We start from the raw sequence: 15,780 nt of genomic DNA on the forward strand, positions 1-15,780 counted from the left end.
TGCAGTGAAGGCTCTAGCAGGCCGTCTGTGCTAGAATACATGTCATGGCTCTGGCCAGGGTCCTGGGGCATGAGGATGTGGTCCAGTTGCCACGTAAAGGGCATGGACCTGCAGGCAGCCCCTGATTGGTGGTTGGGGTCAGTGATACTGATCCGCTGTGCCCTCAGGGCCTTGACCTTTATGTGGCACCAGTGCGCCTGTGCTCCTGCATGTGGCCCAACAGGCCCTCATAGATGGGGCCATTGGAGTGCCTGCTTTGGAGGAAATGGCTCAGAAATTTGGCTGCACCCCACAGTGCCATGAGGTCTCCCATTTCCTCCTAGGACCAGTTCTGCCCCTGGGAGGTGGTGTTTGGCATCAGGGACAATGCCAGTGTGGCTCCCCCAGAGGCTGTGTGCAACACTCTGGGTGTTGCTGGGCCCAGACAGGTGCCCAGTGCAAGGGCACAGCACGGGCATGCAGGCAGGTGGTGGGGCTGTGCTGGAGGACAATGCTGGGGTCCAGGCAGGCTGTGTGCCTGGCCTGGGGCCACTGCTGTGGGATCTGGAGGCTAGAGGCTAGCTGCAGGTGGCACAGAGCCTCAGGGTCACTGCAGCATTTTAAGGGGCAGGCTGGGGCAGGCAAAGAGGCATTCTACCCCTGTGGCTAGAGAAGCTCCTAACCCCATGACCCTGGGACTAAAGGATGGTCCCCTGGTGGTGGGGCAGATTTGCTCCTGGTTGGTGTCTACACATGCTCTACTGTGCAGTAACTAAAGTGCAGTTAATTGCCACCTCCACTTGCAAGTAGCATATTAACTGTGCACTAGACTAATTTACTCACAGTAAGCATCTGCATGTGTAGATGGTGGTGCTTTACCACGCAGTCAGTTAGCCTACTGTGCTGTAAAGTGTTTTGTGTAGATGCTCCCACTGACAGCACAGGCTGACCATGGGCCATCTGGGTTAGCCAATCAAGGCTGCCCTGTTGCACTTATGTTATGTTGTCAGGCAGAATAGGGTAGCCTGAAGAGCATACTGAGATATGTGCACAGGGCTCCCCCTGCTCTTCACTCTTCAGGGCCTCAGCATTCAAAATGTCTGTACTTGTGGCTTTGGGTAAGTTTTTCTACCATGGGAACAAACCTGGGAAAATTCTCCCATATCACTTGAATATATGTACTCAGCCCTAGTCTCTCTAAACCTAATCCTATGAAATGATTAACATGGGATTTGAAGGTGCTGTATACCGCAGGTCCTTTAAAAGTTCTCAAAAAATCTGTGAACAGTAATTCCAGTGAGAAATTCAAAATATTTGAATTGCTGTCTTGTAGTTTGGCAGTTGAGGTTGCACATCACAAAATAAATGTAAGAACTGCATGTTCACTTAAATTAGTGCTTTCTCCTTTGGTTATTTTAACTTCCCGTGTAGTTAAGAGAATATATAGTTTGTGGCTAAAGGCATCCTGTTTAGGGGGACTGTGCTGATGGGAGAAATGTATTTTAAATTTAGAAAAAGAGACTGACCTTCAAACTTTTCTTGGGGAAAGCATAGGGTGTTTTTATATCCAGTGTTGATTTCTGTTCACTAATCACAAAAATGTAACACTGGATGTGACCTCAAGATGAGTCCATCCCCCTGCAGTGTGTCAGGAGGATGTATACCTAGTCCATTTGAAACAGATGTCTGACCATGCTGAATCATGAATCAGGTAACTTCAGGCCTTGGAATACTTGCTTCTAAACACTGTAGTTTATGCATACTGTGAGCTAATGTTCGTTTGTTGTTTTTTGTGAAACTTGCCTGGAAATAGGAAGTAAGCTGCTTCCTGCATTTGATTGCATAGTGAGGATTTATGGAATCTGGGGTTGGTAAAATTTAGTCACACATGGATTATGTCTTAACATGATGAGGGGCTGGAAGATGGAAAGCAGCTACATTTATGTTGGGGATTTATTTTTAGGTGTTCTATAATACACACACATTCGCACACCTTGTTAAATAAAGAATTCTTCAACATCCAGCAAGTGGCTGTAGTTGGATAGCTTTACATGAAGTGCTAAGAGTTAAGAAGTTAGTTATTATCTGAGTCCTTCAGTTTAAATGAGCTTAAAACAAATGATTCAGAGGCATGAATCTCTGAAATGCAAGAATCTTAACATCTTATTCCTGTGCACGTGTGTTCCTTGGACTTACTGCTGACTGCTGTGGGTGGTGCTATTGAAAATGGCAGGATTACTTACTATAGGAATCTCTGGGGATGGTATTAGATGTGTACAACTGGGTTGTTAACCCATCTATCTCTAAAGTACAGTTACTGTCCTGAGATTAATACACTACTCTCTGTGATAAACATTATGCTCTGGATTAGCCAGACAGGAATATTGCTCCTGATAAGGGCCTCTTTTAGCTCTCAGTGTAGCTCATGTATTTTCACATCCCTGCAGTTTCTGTGCACATGCTTCTATGCAGGTTTTTAAAATAAAAATTATACTGGCCTCTTTTTAAAGGCACCTCCTGTGCTAATGTGTCTTTGCTTGCAATAATCTTTGAGAAAAAGATTTCACAGGGATGCAGATTTAGCTAGCAAACATACAGATGGGGAACTTTTTAATACAGCAGAAGGATTACAATTAACTTCTTCATTTTAACTTTAGTATTAAGGCACATAAAGCTTAAACTGTTTAATAACTAACCTCAAGCTTCTAAAAATAGCAGTAAAAGTCCCCTAAGTATCAAGTTGATTTTAAGCACAGTAGCTGGGTTCTCTGCCACAGACTGTCTAATGCATTGCTTTGCTTTGCAGTATGTGTGAGAGTAAAGCGGATGCGTCTGTGCATCAAGGAGAATGAGAAAAGAAGTAATAGCCACAGGGTTAGCATGCAGAGTGTGGTTAATGTCAGGTGCTTGAGGCCTTGCAGACTGAATACGTAGAGGAGCTTTTCCTAATGTCTTTCTTCCCAAATTTCTGATGAGGGATTGTGTTGTGTTACTCAAAAGCCTACCAGGCCACTACCTTATGCGAAAGAACCACAAAGTTGTTCAACACAAATGCTGAAAGGCTAGGCTGCCTTGTGGAGACATCTCATCCATCCTCTCACTTTGCCTTTTCCCCTAATCTGTGGAAAAAATGACTCCCTGTTTCCCAGCAGCACTAGGGCAGGGACATTATACAGCATCACTGACTGGTAAGATGTGGATTTCAAAAGTGTCTACATTATCCAAAAACTTGTTTGCTTCCAACAGATTTACCTGACCCTCCATCACACCGACACCAGGCCTGAAAACTGTTAGCATTTTCAGACAAAGAACAAATCTGAAGGCCATCTAGTCAGATGTGGTGTGTCAGTGCCCATTCCCAGGTCTTTTCTTCTGCCTCCAACTCTCTCCACCACTGCAGCATGCAAAGAAAATCGGTGATCACTGAACCACTGTTGGGCTAGCTTTTGTGGGATGGCTAACCCATTTTGGGTCATGGTGTGGTGCTGAGATGAAGGAGCTGTTGGTTGACTTTGGCTCTTTCTGTCAAAGGTCTGAGAACCTAGTTTGCTATGGCAGGTGGGAACTGGCAGGCCATGGTACACTGCAGCGATCTTGCTCCCTTGGCGGCCATGCAGATGCTCTGTGTTTTTTCAGCTTTGCACGCGGTTGGTTGTTGAGGGCTGGAGTAGGATAATGTAGGGTGGGCAAGCAGGTACATGCCTCAAGCACTGCCTAAAGGCAGGGGTGCCAGAAAGATAGGGTCGGTGGGGGTATTGCTTGCCTTGCTGCCCAAATCTGTGACACAGGCTGCTGGCACAGGCAGTGTGTGAAAGATCCCAAGGCATTCTGGGAATTGTAGTTTTGTGGAGCAACAGTGGAGTTTGCTGTTGCTGAGGGTAGAACTGACCCATTTTTTTGCTGATGAATTCGAATTCACCATGTCTGGACATGGGCTTGTGAGCAAAAAAAGGGGGCGAGGGTGGAGAAATTTTACTCCGGCAGCAGCAGCAAACTCCACTGCCTGTCTAGAGTCCTAGAATGCCTCGCAGTGTGTGAGACTGCCTTGGTCTTTGCTTGTTCCTGTTTCTAGACCTGCAGTTGAGAAGGTACGAGGTCAGGGAGAAGGGTGAGAGATGAATGTCCCAGATACATTTTTTCCATGCTGAACTTCTAGGGAACAGACATGCAGAGGTCTTGTCCATTGCATTGATGGGTAGTTGGAATGCAGAGTGAGCTGTGGTTTCTTTAAGTCCTTCTCTGCTGTCTGAATATGGGTCCACCGAGTTGCAGGGATTTTGAGCATTTCTTCCCCTCCTGAAGGTGACAGGAACCTACAGTCTTTGACATCTGAGGCCTTTTTTTTCATTGGGGTGCCTAAATATGGACTAAAGAACCTAATTAGGGACCAGAACTTGAACGTTTTGGATCAAAGTTTTGAAGCATTTGAGTGCATTTTTCTTGTTTAACTGTGCATTTTTGCTTGCATGTCTTACAGATTGAATACTTGCTTAAAAAACTCACAGAAGCAATGGGGGCAGGCTGGCAGCAAGAGCAGTTTGACCATTACAAGATCAGTCTCAACACCAATCAAGAAGGTCTTTCTGTATGGGAACTGATTGATCTTATTGGAAGTGGACAGTTCAGCAAAGGGATGGACAAACAGACAGTATCAATGGCAATTAACGAGGTCTTTAATGAGCTGATATTAGATGTATTGAAACAGGTAAGAACTGCATAAATGTGTGAAATGGAATAAATGTGTTACAGGGTTAAGAGATCATTTAAAACTTGTATAACAGTTTCTTTACCTATTGTTTTGAAGAAGTCCAAACACTTGTCAGCTTTCACGGGTTTTTAAATGTGACTTTTTATTTTTTCAAGTAACTTCTTTATGAAAGCAAAACTGCAAATATTAAAAGATCTATTCATTCCTTATAGTACTGTGAGGGATTAGTCTTTGGAAAATAGTACGTAAGAACCTAAGGAAAACGGGCCTTTGCATTTCTGACTTAAAATACAAACTTCTTTTTTATTGGTATTAATAATTCACTAGCTAAGAAAATATCCACAAAAAAAGTTGTTAGTAATTTTTTAAAGCTTTTATGAAAATATTAACATTTAATCTGCAGCTACTTTGTAGAATAAAAGTTCTGTACCTGATAGATGTTTTTATGATGCTAGAACTGTCCGCTGGTCCTAAATATGTAAGGCTAAACTGGTATAAAAACTATGCATAAGCAAGCCTGCACACTGTCTACGTCTACGTAATAAATCGTAGGGTTAGTAATTTATTAAACTGAAGTTGGTCAGAAAAGAATAGATCTGTCTTGATATTCACAAGATATTTCTGTCAGTCTTCTGTATCTCCTTTCTTCCCCCAGTTGGAAGGATTGCCATTTTACTATTTTATCATTCGGCCCCAAAATATTTCTGACGGTCCAAGAAGGGCTTTAAAGAACTACATTTCTTTCATAGGAAAAAAGATGTTCCTTAAAACCCTAAATCAAGCATGTGTGTGATGCTCTTTTCAGGCAGTGTGCCTCCACCTATCTAAAGTTGTAATTCATGCTCACAAGTACCATATGGAGGAATATCTGTCATCTTTGATTTCTTCATAAGGAGAAAAAAGGCTTTCTTGGCAGGCTTTCTAGATCCATTCAGAAGTCATCAGAAAGTCTTGGCACCAAACAGTGCTTTCAGCAATGCAAATCATCTATTCTACTTAACTCTTGATCAGCTGAATTTTGTCCTCAACCATTCTGCTGATACTGTTAAAATACAATAATTGGCATCGGGTCAGTTCATCATCTGGGATTTGAAAGGAAATCGAGGGGTGGGGTGGGGGAGGGAGGAGGAAACGTGTTGTGTTATTTTAAAACATTTTCAGTTTTGACACCATACAGTCTCTGATATAATGTGTGGTATCCTATCTTGACTGTCTCCTTTCTTTCCTCTCTGGTGACTGTGCCTTTGTTCAGGAATATTTCACTACTTTTCAAAAACAGTTTTCTGTTACAAGTTGGCTCCTATTCCTCACCCAAACCCATCATACTCACCATTGGCATAGGTGCAGGCACTGGTGAAATCTCAGGTACCTTAATTTCTAAGTCAGAGGTATCTCTTTAAAATGCCTATGGAAGAGGAAGAAATCACAGGGAAGAATTTTTTTAATAGAAAGGGGAGACTGTGTGAAAGTGAGTTTTATCTAAATATACTCACTGAACATACAAATTCATTTGAATACAATGGGCTGTATTCCAGCTTTGTGCACAGCCCTGGGCAAGGGAGTTTTGCAAAGAAAATGGGGTTTGACAGTCTTAGACATACCTTGGTCTACGCAGTTAGCATCTGGATATCTCAAACTCCAAGTTATCCTGACTCCTTTTCAGGATGATAATTTCAAACTATTAATAAATGCTGTGCCAATTCCTGACATGAGTTTACTCCACCCTTTTATTGTACATTATTTTGGACACTCCAGAATTTGCAATAAAGATATGCAGTGCACAAAATTTAAATTTGTGACTTTATTTCTCTGAAAATATGATAATAATACATCATACATTGGTTATTACCCCCAAAAGCTTTTCCTTTAGGGGCTATTAGAGGGGCTATTAGAAATGTACAAGAAGCTGATTTGCAGCAATCCTAACAACAATCTGTTTTTTTGTATTTTTACTGTGTAAAAATTACTAAATACATTCGTGAGCAGGAAATTGCCTGTCTGGTTAAGGATGGATTGTGCAAATTATGCTACGCTTCTGAGATTCTTTTTTGCGCTCCTGCGTGGCTACCCAGATCTTAAAGACTGGGTATTTAGGCATAAACAAAGTTTATTTAATCACTCCCTCCATGAAGCAAGTGAGTGGGGAGGCCAGGGAATGGACAGTACCTTGGCTCCAGTTTATTCCTTGTTGTCTGGAGGAGTGGAGCATGCATGGGATAATAGCCCTTCTTGTCTGATAGACATTAGGTTGCCTGGGAGAAAGGAAGGAGACAAATGAAGCTTAGGGAGGTGCCCTTTAGTTACAGTCCCTCTCAAATCTGCTCCTGAAGAGGTGCATCTTATCCTTGCTCAGGGCAGTACCCAGAGTGGAAATATTGCCCCTTGTATTTGAATGAACTTGTATATTCAGTGAATACATTTTCCCAGTCTCTTCTTTCTATTAAGAAACTAACTCCTCTCTGTTACTACTTCCTCTTTTGGACTCATCCTAAAAAGGCAACTTTGAATTACAAATCAGACTACCATGCTCCTTCGCCAGCTGTATGATGGTACTTTGTCTACAGCTAGTTTAACTGCTGGACTCTGAGTCTGTCAGTTTTCCTTGTTGCTGAGTGAGAGAGCCACACAAGTAGGGCAGGGAAAAAAAAGAAATATGAGACTAATTGCAAAACCAGCATAGCAGCAGGGGCTGGTATAACTTGGACACTGATAGAACTTAAAACTCATCTTTTGAAACTGACTAGTGTTCATGTTGATGCCCCTTCTTAAAAGCCAGTAAAATCAAATGTTTGGTAGACCATTAAGGTATTTATCTTTCAACATGCACATCCTTTCCTGTGGAACATCTTCTCAAATAGCTTTTACTACACTGGATAAAGAACAACAGGTGTGTGGCTTCTAGTATGATAATTAATAGTGCAACAATTAATATTGACCTACTTAATTTTTAATCATCAGACTTCAGAGGTATACCTAGTTGAGAGGAATGGCAGATCATGCACTTTGTAACCAAATCCTTAAACTTTGCACAAACTGGGACTAAATGTGGTTTATTCTGGGGATCTGATAGGAAGTCAGAAGGAGTGGAATTCTTACAGGCACATTAAAGCTGCATAATGGTTGGCTGGCAGCTGCTGAAACTGCATGTTTGCCATGGTTTCAGCTAATAGAGAGCTCTCAATTTGTCTCTCCTATTTGCCACGGTTCTTAAAATAGCTGGCATTTGTAATTATACATAAACATGTTGTATATTTGTTATGCCTTTGTGGAGCTTAAGAAAGGATGCTAATTTTTCTTAAGTAAATAAATCTTTGTGACCTCTTTAATATTTCCTTTGTGTGAAATACAAGCATGTCAGTGCTTGCATTTCACATACAATTCTCCATGTGAAATATAAGAAGGTTCTGGTAAACTTTTTTGCCCCCGGGAAAAGAAAAGGGATGTGACTTTGAACTCATTCTGCTTCAAAAGAAAACTGCAGTATTTTTCTCTCTCACAATTATATCCGTTTTCCACATAAAATAAGAGAGGCATTAAGTATAGTGCTTTTGTTTTTCCCTGGGTGCTCCTTTTACCAAGAAACATTTGGGAAATTGAATCCACTTTCAAGTATAGTTAATCAGTTACTTGATATTCCAAGTACTTTTAGATGATTTTTCAACTAAGATTCCCATATTACATCAAGAATAATACTTCTTTGCTAAGGCGTCAGTGCTTTTGTTCAAGTTACCAGTAAATGTAAATAAATGGAGCCAAAATTCCACTAATGGCTCTGCTTCTAGTTCAGATGAGAATGAATCACTTTCAATTTTGTCAGACTCCTCCTTCCTGGTTTCTGAAAGGCCATCTGCTATAAGAAGTTTGAGACTATCAGAGGTCAGGAACTGGAGACACACATCTTTCAGGAATTTTAGGTTGATTGAGTAGGTTTCAGAAAAACTAAAATCCTGTGGGTGAAGTCCTGGCTCAATTGAAATCAATGGCAAAATTCCCGTTAAGGTCAGGATTTTGCTCTATGCTCCCACAACACAGCAAAAAAGCCAGGAATATGGTTTTCACTCTCCTTCTAGTTATTGGGTTATTTATTTAAAAAACCCAATATTTTTGGGTTATTTATTTATTTCATTTTTAAGAATTCAGCAAAGTGAGCAGTGTAGCAGAAAATGTTTTAGGGAAGTAGAAATATTTGCAGGCAGTGGTGGTTTTGTTTGAAACATGCACACAATAAGCAGTAGGCTTACAATACCTACCTTCAAGTTCTGTGCACCTTGTTTAACGACCTTTAAGTTGATGACTTCCATATGTGATTGTTCTGAAGTTGATGTCATCAGAAAAATAATAGATCGATTCTTCTGCTGAAAAGAATTCAAAGACCACAACAGGTCAGAATCTCTGTGTTTATCCTGTGAACAGTGTTTGTACTTCTAACAGTGCAAAACCTGGTATATCTTTGTGTGGAACCTGTGGCACCCTTGAAAGGGTTGCCCTTGCTATGGCAGCTTGCTTGACAATCACTGACTTAAGGCCTGATCTAACTTATGCCCTCCAACCTTGTGCTTAAAGGTCAAACCCATACAGTAGGTACCAGACACTTAAATAATCACTATTTTTATAGGGCTATATGTTGAAAAAAGGCCACAGAAGGAAAAATTGGACAGAGCGTTGGTTTGTACTAAGACCCAATATTATTTCATATTATATGAGTGAAGATTTAAAAGACAAGAAAGGAGACATCATCTTGGATGACAACTGTTGTGTAGAGGTAAGAATAAATTGCAACTTTCTCTAAATATAGAAATATACTATCTTCTTCGGTGGTAGACTCGCAGTATTTGCTAGGTGATACTGGAGTAGTTATTTTTTTACTCTGTATTAGTGGCTCCCTCTGGATATTATCTCTAGATTTTATTTTTATAAAGAGTTTATAATGAAACCACCTTGCATTTGTACACACAGGTGCTTAAATGAGAAGTGTCAGGAGTAAAAGTTAACAATGTTCTAAGGATTCAGTTGTCCAGGGACAGCAGCCTTTTCTCCTTTAAATACCCAAACAATTGTATGTGCAACATAAAATATGCATAAAATATGCAGTTGAAATATACCATAATTGTAAGCATGTTTAGCTGTGACTAATGAGATTCACTGGAATTTTAATGGTTTGTTTTCTATTCTAGTCCTTGCCTGACAAAGATGGAAAAAAATGCCTGTTTCTTATAAAATGTTTAGACAAAACTTTTGAAATCAGTGCCTCTGACAAAAAGAAGAAGCAGGAATGGATTCAGGGTAAGTTTTTTGAAGTATCAGATATTGTGGGAGTTAAGATCCCAACTTGGCCATTTATTTAAGCCTATGCTTAAATCCAAGATTTTCAAAAGTGACTAGTGATTGGGTGTTTACATCTGTATTTGAATGATTAGACTGAAATAATTTAAAGGGCACTCAATTTATCAGGTAGCACTAGGCACCCACCTCAGAGAGCTGGACTTCTTTCTGGGGTATCAGGTTAGGCAATGAAAAAGTGGCATTCAAGACCTCTTTTGAAAGCCTTAACAAAACACTTGCAAGTTGAATCTAGTACTGTATTGTGAGTTTGGATGTTGCAGGAGAAGCACATGATGGAGCCCTTCAGACAGGTAGTTTACTTTCAGTAAATGATTTGCTTCAGCCATGTACTTTGGAATGCCCAAAAACTAATTTAAATGAAACACATGTTTTGTTGTTTCTAACACAAATTTCCTGTCTGATCTGGAGTTAAATGTTGTGGGAGTAAAAGTGAGTTGAAAAATGTTTGTAGTGGAGAAGATTTGATTTAATGTGCTGAGATGAGCAATTTTAGTTTAATTGCTTAGTTTGAGGCAGAGCGGTTTAGTGGTCATGGCACAGGGCAGGACCTGCTGTGTTTACAACCTGTCTCCAGTCTTGTCCTACAAATCGATGATAGTTCTTTTCAGTGAGGGTAAGAGTGGGTTTGGCTTGAATCCTGTCTTCAAAGGCCTCTACTTAAAACATTGGTAAGGCCACCTAACATCTGTGCATCACTGTAATGCAGAGTACTACATATTATTTTCACTTGTTTGGCTTTAAAGTACTTACTTGATTTAAGTTAACACATGACGTCTACGTAAAAATTACCCTGCTCTAAAATGATCTTGTTTCATAGTTGTAGTTAGTTTATTTCTGTGTTTCATTCATTTTTCTAACAGTTGATTATTTTTGCTGGTTTTTTTATTCAGTCCCTGAAATACAGTTAAACCAAACCACTTTTGTGCTGGAAGGAATTACCTTGTCTAATAATGAGTACAAGCAAAATGAAATGGTGATTTTAAGAGAGAACTTCAAGTAGTACTAATGGTTGATTGCATCTAAAGAATAAAAGTGCAGCTGGATTGGAAATACTAAAAAAAACTTCTAGTACATGGAAATTTTGCACTTCTTTTTTATCTTGGGCCTTATCTCTTGGATGAGTCGCACAACTATTTATATACAAAACCTCTTAATCTAATGCCCCATTAGGAATTAACCTTGATGACCTGTGAAATAGGGTTGGTGTATTGGAACTGCTGGATAGTCCCCTTTGAGCAATGAACAGCACTGCAATATGTAGAGTGCAGTCACTCACATAATGAGAGTGAGGTAGGAGGGAGGAGCTGGCATGCATGATTAAAACAATAGCGTGACTGTTTTAATAGCAAGGCTATGTAGAGTTTAGTGTTACTTCTAACTGCTATTTCCCTCCACCTCTGGACTCTCTTCAGCCATTCAGACCACTGTAAACCTGCTGAGGTTGGGGAGCCCTCCACCTCACAAAGAAGCACGGCAGAAGCGGAAAGAGTTGCGCGAGAAACTTCTAGCTGAGCAAGAGGAATTGGAGCGGCAAATGAAAGAACTCCAAATCGCCAACGAAAACAAACAGCAGGAGCTGGAGAGAGTGAGAAAGGTGGGAGCAGGCTGTCAGCCTTCAAGTTTTCAGCTGTCCCCAACCAGCCTAGAACTTCTTAAAGTACTAGTATGTCAGAGCCATATGTGTGTTTTCTGTGCAAGTGTAAGCAGGTGCACTGAGCAGGCCCCTTGAGCTCTGCCTAGCTCAAGATCTCAGATAGCCAGGAGGGACAGACAAAGAAGTTTAATGCTGGTTCCAGAGGTGGATCTAGCAGGGTACACTGGTACACTTTCACCTCTTTGAGTCCTGCTCTACTCCAACTTTAAAATCAACTACCTGGCAGTGGCAGCAGCATTTCGAGTCAGGCAGTGTGGAGGGAGTTAGTTAACTTCATGGCTCATTATAATCTACCAGATTCCTTCTAGGCACTTCATTCCACAGGTGTTAACAGCCATCTCTTTTTAATGGCTTTCATGATGCACTAGTCAAGCTAGCCTTGTTCTGCAGTTCTGCTGTCTATTAGCTGCTCCTGGTAATGAAGCTCCTATTTCACAGCCGTGTAGATTGTTTTTAATTCCTTCCAATGAAATTGTATTTGTTTTGCTTTGATTTTAAATGGACTAAGATGCCTAGCATATTTGTAAAGCTTCTAGTTTATTTTTAACTGGAGAAAAATGAATTAAGTTCAGAATCCTAGATCTGCCAGGTGTGGCTTTAGGCCCCTTTAGGAGCCAGGAGGAACTAGACACTTTCACCACTTCCACTGGGATTTTCTTAGTTTTACTGGATTACAAAAATCACATAATATGAGGTATCATGGACTGAGAGGAAAACCCTGTCCCACTGTGTATCTTACAACCATATGTACAAAGACCATGAATGGATCCAGGATTTTGAAAAGGAAGGTGCAGATAGTGTGGCATGTCATCATGTATAACATAATGCACATTTTTCTCCAGTTAGAGAGAAACTAGAATCTTGCATGCTAGAGGGTTAGCAGTATACTGTTCAGTTTAAGATCAAAGCAAATATTGAAATGTACACTATTTTGCTAGATTTGTATATAAAGTTTTAAAAAACTCCACAAACAAGGCAAAAATAGTCAAAATAGCCAAAAGCTGCTGTGTCATTAGTCATTATAGTTAAATGTACATCTCTTACTGAGGTTCATAAAACAAAATCTGGCCTTGAGCATCTTGACCAGTATTTTATTGTCAGCTATTTCTACACCTGAGTTAGGGTTAAGGCTAGAGCTAAAAACACTCTGCAGGGCTGTGAAATGGAAGACACACATTACAACGGCTGACAGACAGCAAAATTGCAGAAGAAAGCATAGTTTGAAGAGCAGAACATCAAGAACGTTTAAAAGGATAGAGTAGGGACGTCAAATTCATTTGGTTCCAGGGACCAGGAGAGTGGTATGGGGACAGCTCACGAGCTGCTGGGCTATGCAGCTTGGTTCCAGAGCTGCCACCAGTGCTGGACTGTGTACCATGGCCCCCGAGCTCCAGAGTATCCGCTGCATGCAGCACCGCCCTGGAATGGCACATAGCGACTCCGGGGTTGTGCTGTTTACAGCAGCCACTCTGGTTCATAAGCTAGAATGAATGCTCTATACAGCACACAGGGCCATCCAACGTCCCATGTGCTGTCTGCGGGTCACTCTGAGGCCCATAGGCAGTGCCAGAAGACAAATAATGCAGCTTCGCAGGCTGGATCTGGCTTGCAAGCCATATATTGGATACCTCTGGGATAGGGTTAACACGTATGAAGTGGGGAGAGATTAGCAGGAATCAGGGAGAGTATAATGAACCAGGATGTCAATTGACTCTTTTAGCACTGCCCAAATAGAAATGCTGCTGCCCCTCTCAGGCAGTTGGTTTTAGAGTTTGAGTGGATCAGGAATCAAAAGGGGTTGCAGTTGCACCACTGCCAGATCCACCCCTGACAAACACCCCTTGACACATGTTGCAAAATATTTGTGTGCATGTGTACAGTTCTGTTGGAGCAGTTTAGGCATTTATAGTTGAGATGAACATGCAGTGCTTGGAGTGCAGTTGGTTTATAATCAAACTTGGATCAAATTTGGATACATACTGCAGAACTGGGTTCAGAAAACAAAAGAACTGGCATTGGCAGAAAGTTTATAAGTAGATAAATAAGTCTTCAGAACTCTTCAAGGAAGTTAAGTTTAGATTAAGACTAATTGGCAGATGGTTCTATAAACAGCCCTAATGAGCGCTACACATCTGCCATTCCTGTTCACTATAACAGCAGATTAAATATCTCAATCAACTTTGGATGCAAGAGAGGTCTGCATCTGTGTGATAGCTCCAATGAGAGGTTTTGTGAACATTAAAATATCTATTCTGTTCTATTTTTAAGTGGAGGGGAGGCATTATTCATCAAGAAAGTAACTGCCAATCAAGCTTTTATTGACTAACCACATTTTTTAATTAAGTGTCTGTTGAACTTTAAAAAAAATAGACCATTTTTATCGATAGTACTGCCAACCCTGTGTCTCAGCTGCTACATATAGTTCTTCCTGTTAACAAGCAACACCAGAGCCTTACACTGATCTCCCTGTGTTGTACAGTGAAGACAGCTACCATTTCTAATCATTAGGGGAAGAAATAGCCAGATAAATGTATTCTTATTTTGCTTAAAAAATTGAAATTTCTTTCCTAACATCACACTTGCCATTTCTAGATCAGCAACAGGCCTACAGTCTGATTTGTCTTGGGAACTAGCGTGCTAGACATGTGTTTTATCCCAATGCAGAAGGGAAATTAATTGTACATGGTACTTTCCTTTTAAGCCCTAAAGATTCTGATTGCATATCTTAAAATTGTGATATATTGTATCTAAAATAGGTATAACCTTTTTCCTCTCTGGGAAAGCTGAGAAGTCAGCTGAATAACAAAATTATTCTTTTAAGGCTCTAGAAGGAATTAAAATGTAGTTTTCTCTTGAAAAGTGGTGTGCAAAGACTAAAGGGACATGGCTGGAGGCGAGGGCAGGGGGAAGGCAGAGTCAGGGAAGGGAGGGCGATGTTATTGGCATTCTTTCTGCTGATCTGCATTTATCAAATAAAATGAATCATTGAGTCCTCAGTAGCATTAAACACATTCAGAAGGCTTTTTGGCCTGTGTCTTCTGCTCTGTTTTTCTTTTTATGTTGTTCATTTTGTTGACTTTTTTCTTTCCCTGGTCATACCATCTTACAGTACACATGCTCTTTATAGTGCTGATTATATACACTGTTTATATTTCATGACATACAGCACATGAAAGGAACAGAGGTGCAATGATACATTGGTCCGATATCAGATCAGTACCGATATAAAGAAAATTGGCTATGTTGGAAATTGGCCTGATGGGGCTGATAGTTTGGCTGATAAATGCCAGTGCATGTGCGCAGGTGCAGCACAGCACTCAAGCAACAAAGAGCAGAGGTCGGCAGCATGGAGAGCAGCCTCCAGCTGGTAAGTCTGTTGTGGTGGAAGGGGAGGGAAGAGGCTGGGGCGGGGCAGCAGATCAAGGCCCCCGGGGTGAGAGACAGAGGTGGCAGGTGCTGCCCAGCTAGGGCAGGGCAGGATGTGGGATGGAGGTGCAGCTCATTTTGGGGGGTGGCTCCCGCTACTGCTTGCACCCTGGGAGGACACCGGGGGAGGGATGGGGGAGCCCCTGAATCTGCATGGGGCAAGCAGGCAGGCTGCAGCTGTAGGCTGGAGCCAGACTCTTCTCACCAGGGCTGCTGCCACCCCAAATTTCACTATCGCTCCCTCCCAGCACTGCCACTGCATGCCTGGCACAGCCTCAGCTCAACCCCCAGCTCCTCCCACGTGGGGCACGGGAGAAAGGGCACAGCTCATCAGTGGGCGGGCAGTACCCTCCCAGTGCCACCACCAAGCACCTGACATAGGCCTGGCTTTTCCTGGCACATGGGGGGAGGCAGGGGTTGAGCCAGGAAGAGCCAGGTCTGTGCTAGGCGTGCAGCGGTGGCGGTGCTGGGAGGGAGCTATGGTGAAATTTGGGGTGGCTGCAGCCCCCTCCACAGGCCCAACTCTGAGCCTGCCACTGGCGAGAAGAGCCCGGCCCCAGTCCACAGCTGCAGCCTGCTCACTTGCCCTATGCAGATCTGGGAACACATGCCCTTCCTGTCCCCATGCCTTCCCAGGGCTCCAGCAGCAGTAGGAGCCACCCCTTCCCAA

The 15,780-nt window shown here is 41.8% G+C and overlaps 1 protein-coding gene and 1 long non-coding RNA gene across 2 annotated transcripts in view; one reads left to right on the forward strand and one right to left on the reverse strand.

Annotated features, from left to right (window-relative positions):
* The window catches only part of SWAP70 (SWAP switching B-cell complex subunit 70), a 64,426-nt gene that overhangs the window by 35,997 nt on the left and 12,649 nt on the right, over positions 1–15,780 (forward strand). Inside the window, exons 4-7 of the mRNA XM_019551885.1 lie at positions 4,457–4,684; positions 9,303–9,449; positions 9,862–9,970; positions 11,443–11,624. Of these exons, the coding sequence (XP_019407430.1) occupies positions 4,457–4,684; positions 9,303–9,449; positions 9,862–9,970; positions 11,443–11,624 (666 nt within the window). The remainder of the gene's footprint in view (positions 1–4,456; positions 4,685–9,302; positions 9,450–9,861; positions 9,971–11,442; positions 11,625–15,780) is intronic.
* LOC109321310 overlaps positions 4,811–15,780 on the reverse strand; it is a 13,831-nt gene continuing 2,861 nt past the window's right edge. The window contains exon 2 of the long non-coding RNA XR_002104033.1: positions 4,811–5,729. This is a non-coding gene — a long non-coding RNA (uncharacterized LOC109321310). The remainder of the gene's footprint in view (positions 5,730–15,780) is intronic.

Source organism: Crocodylus porosus, unplaced genomic scaffold (genome assembly GCF_001723895.1).
Source record: "Crocodylus porosus isolate Cpor-Errol unplaced genomic scaffold, CroPor_comp1, whole genome shotgun sequence".
NCBI lineage: Eukaryota > Metazoa > Chordata > Crocodylia > Crocodylidae > Crocodylus > Crocodylus porosus.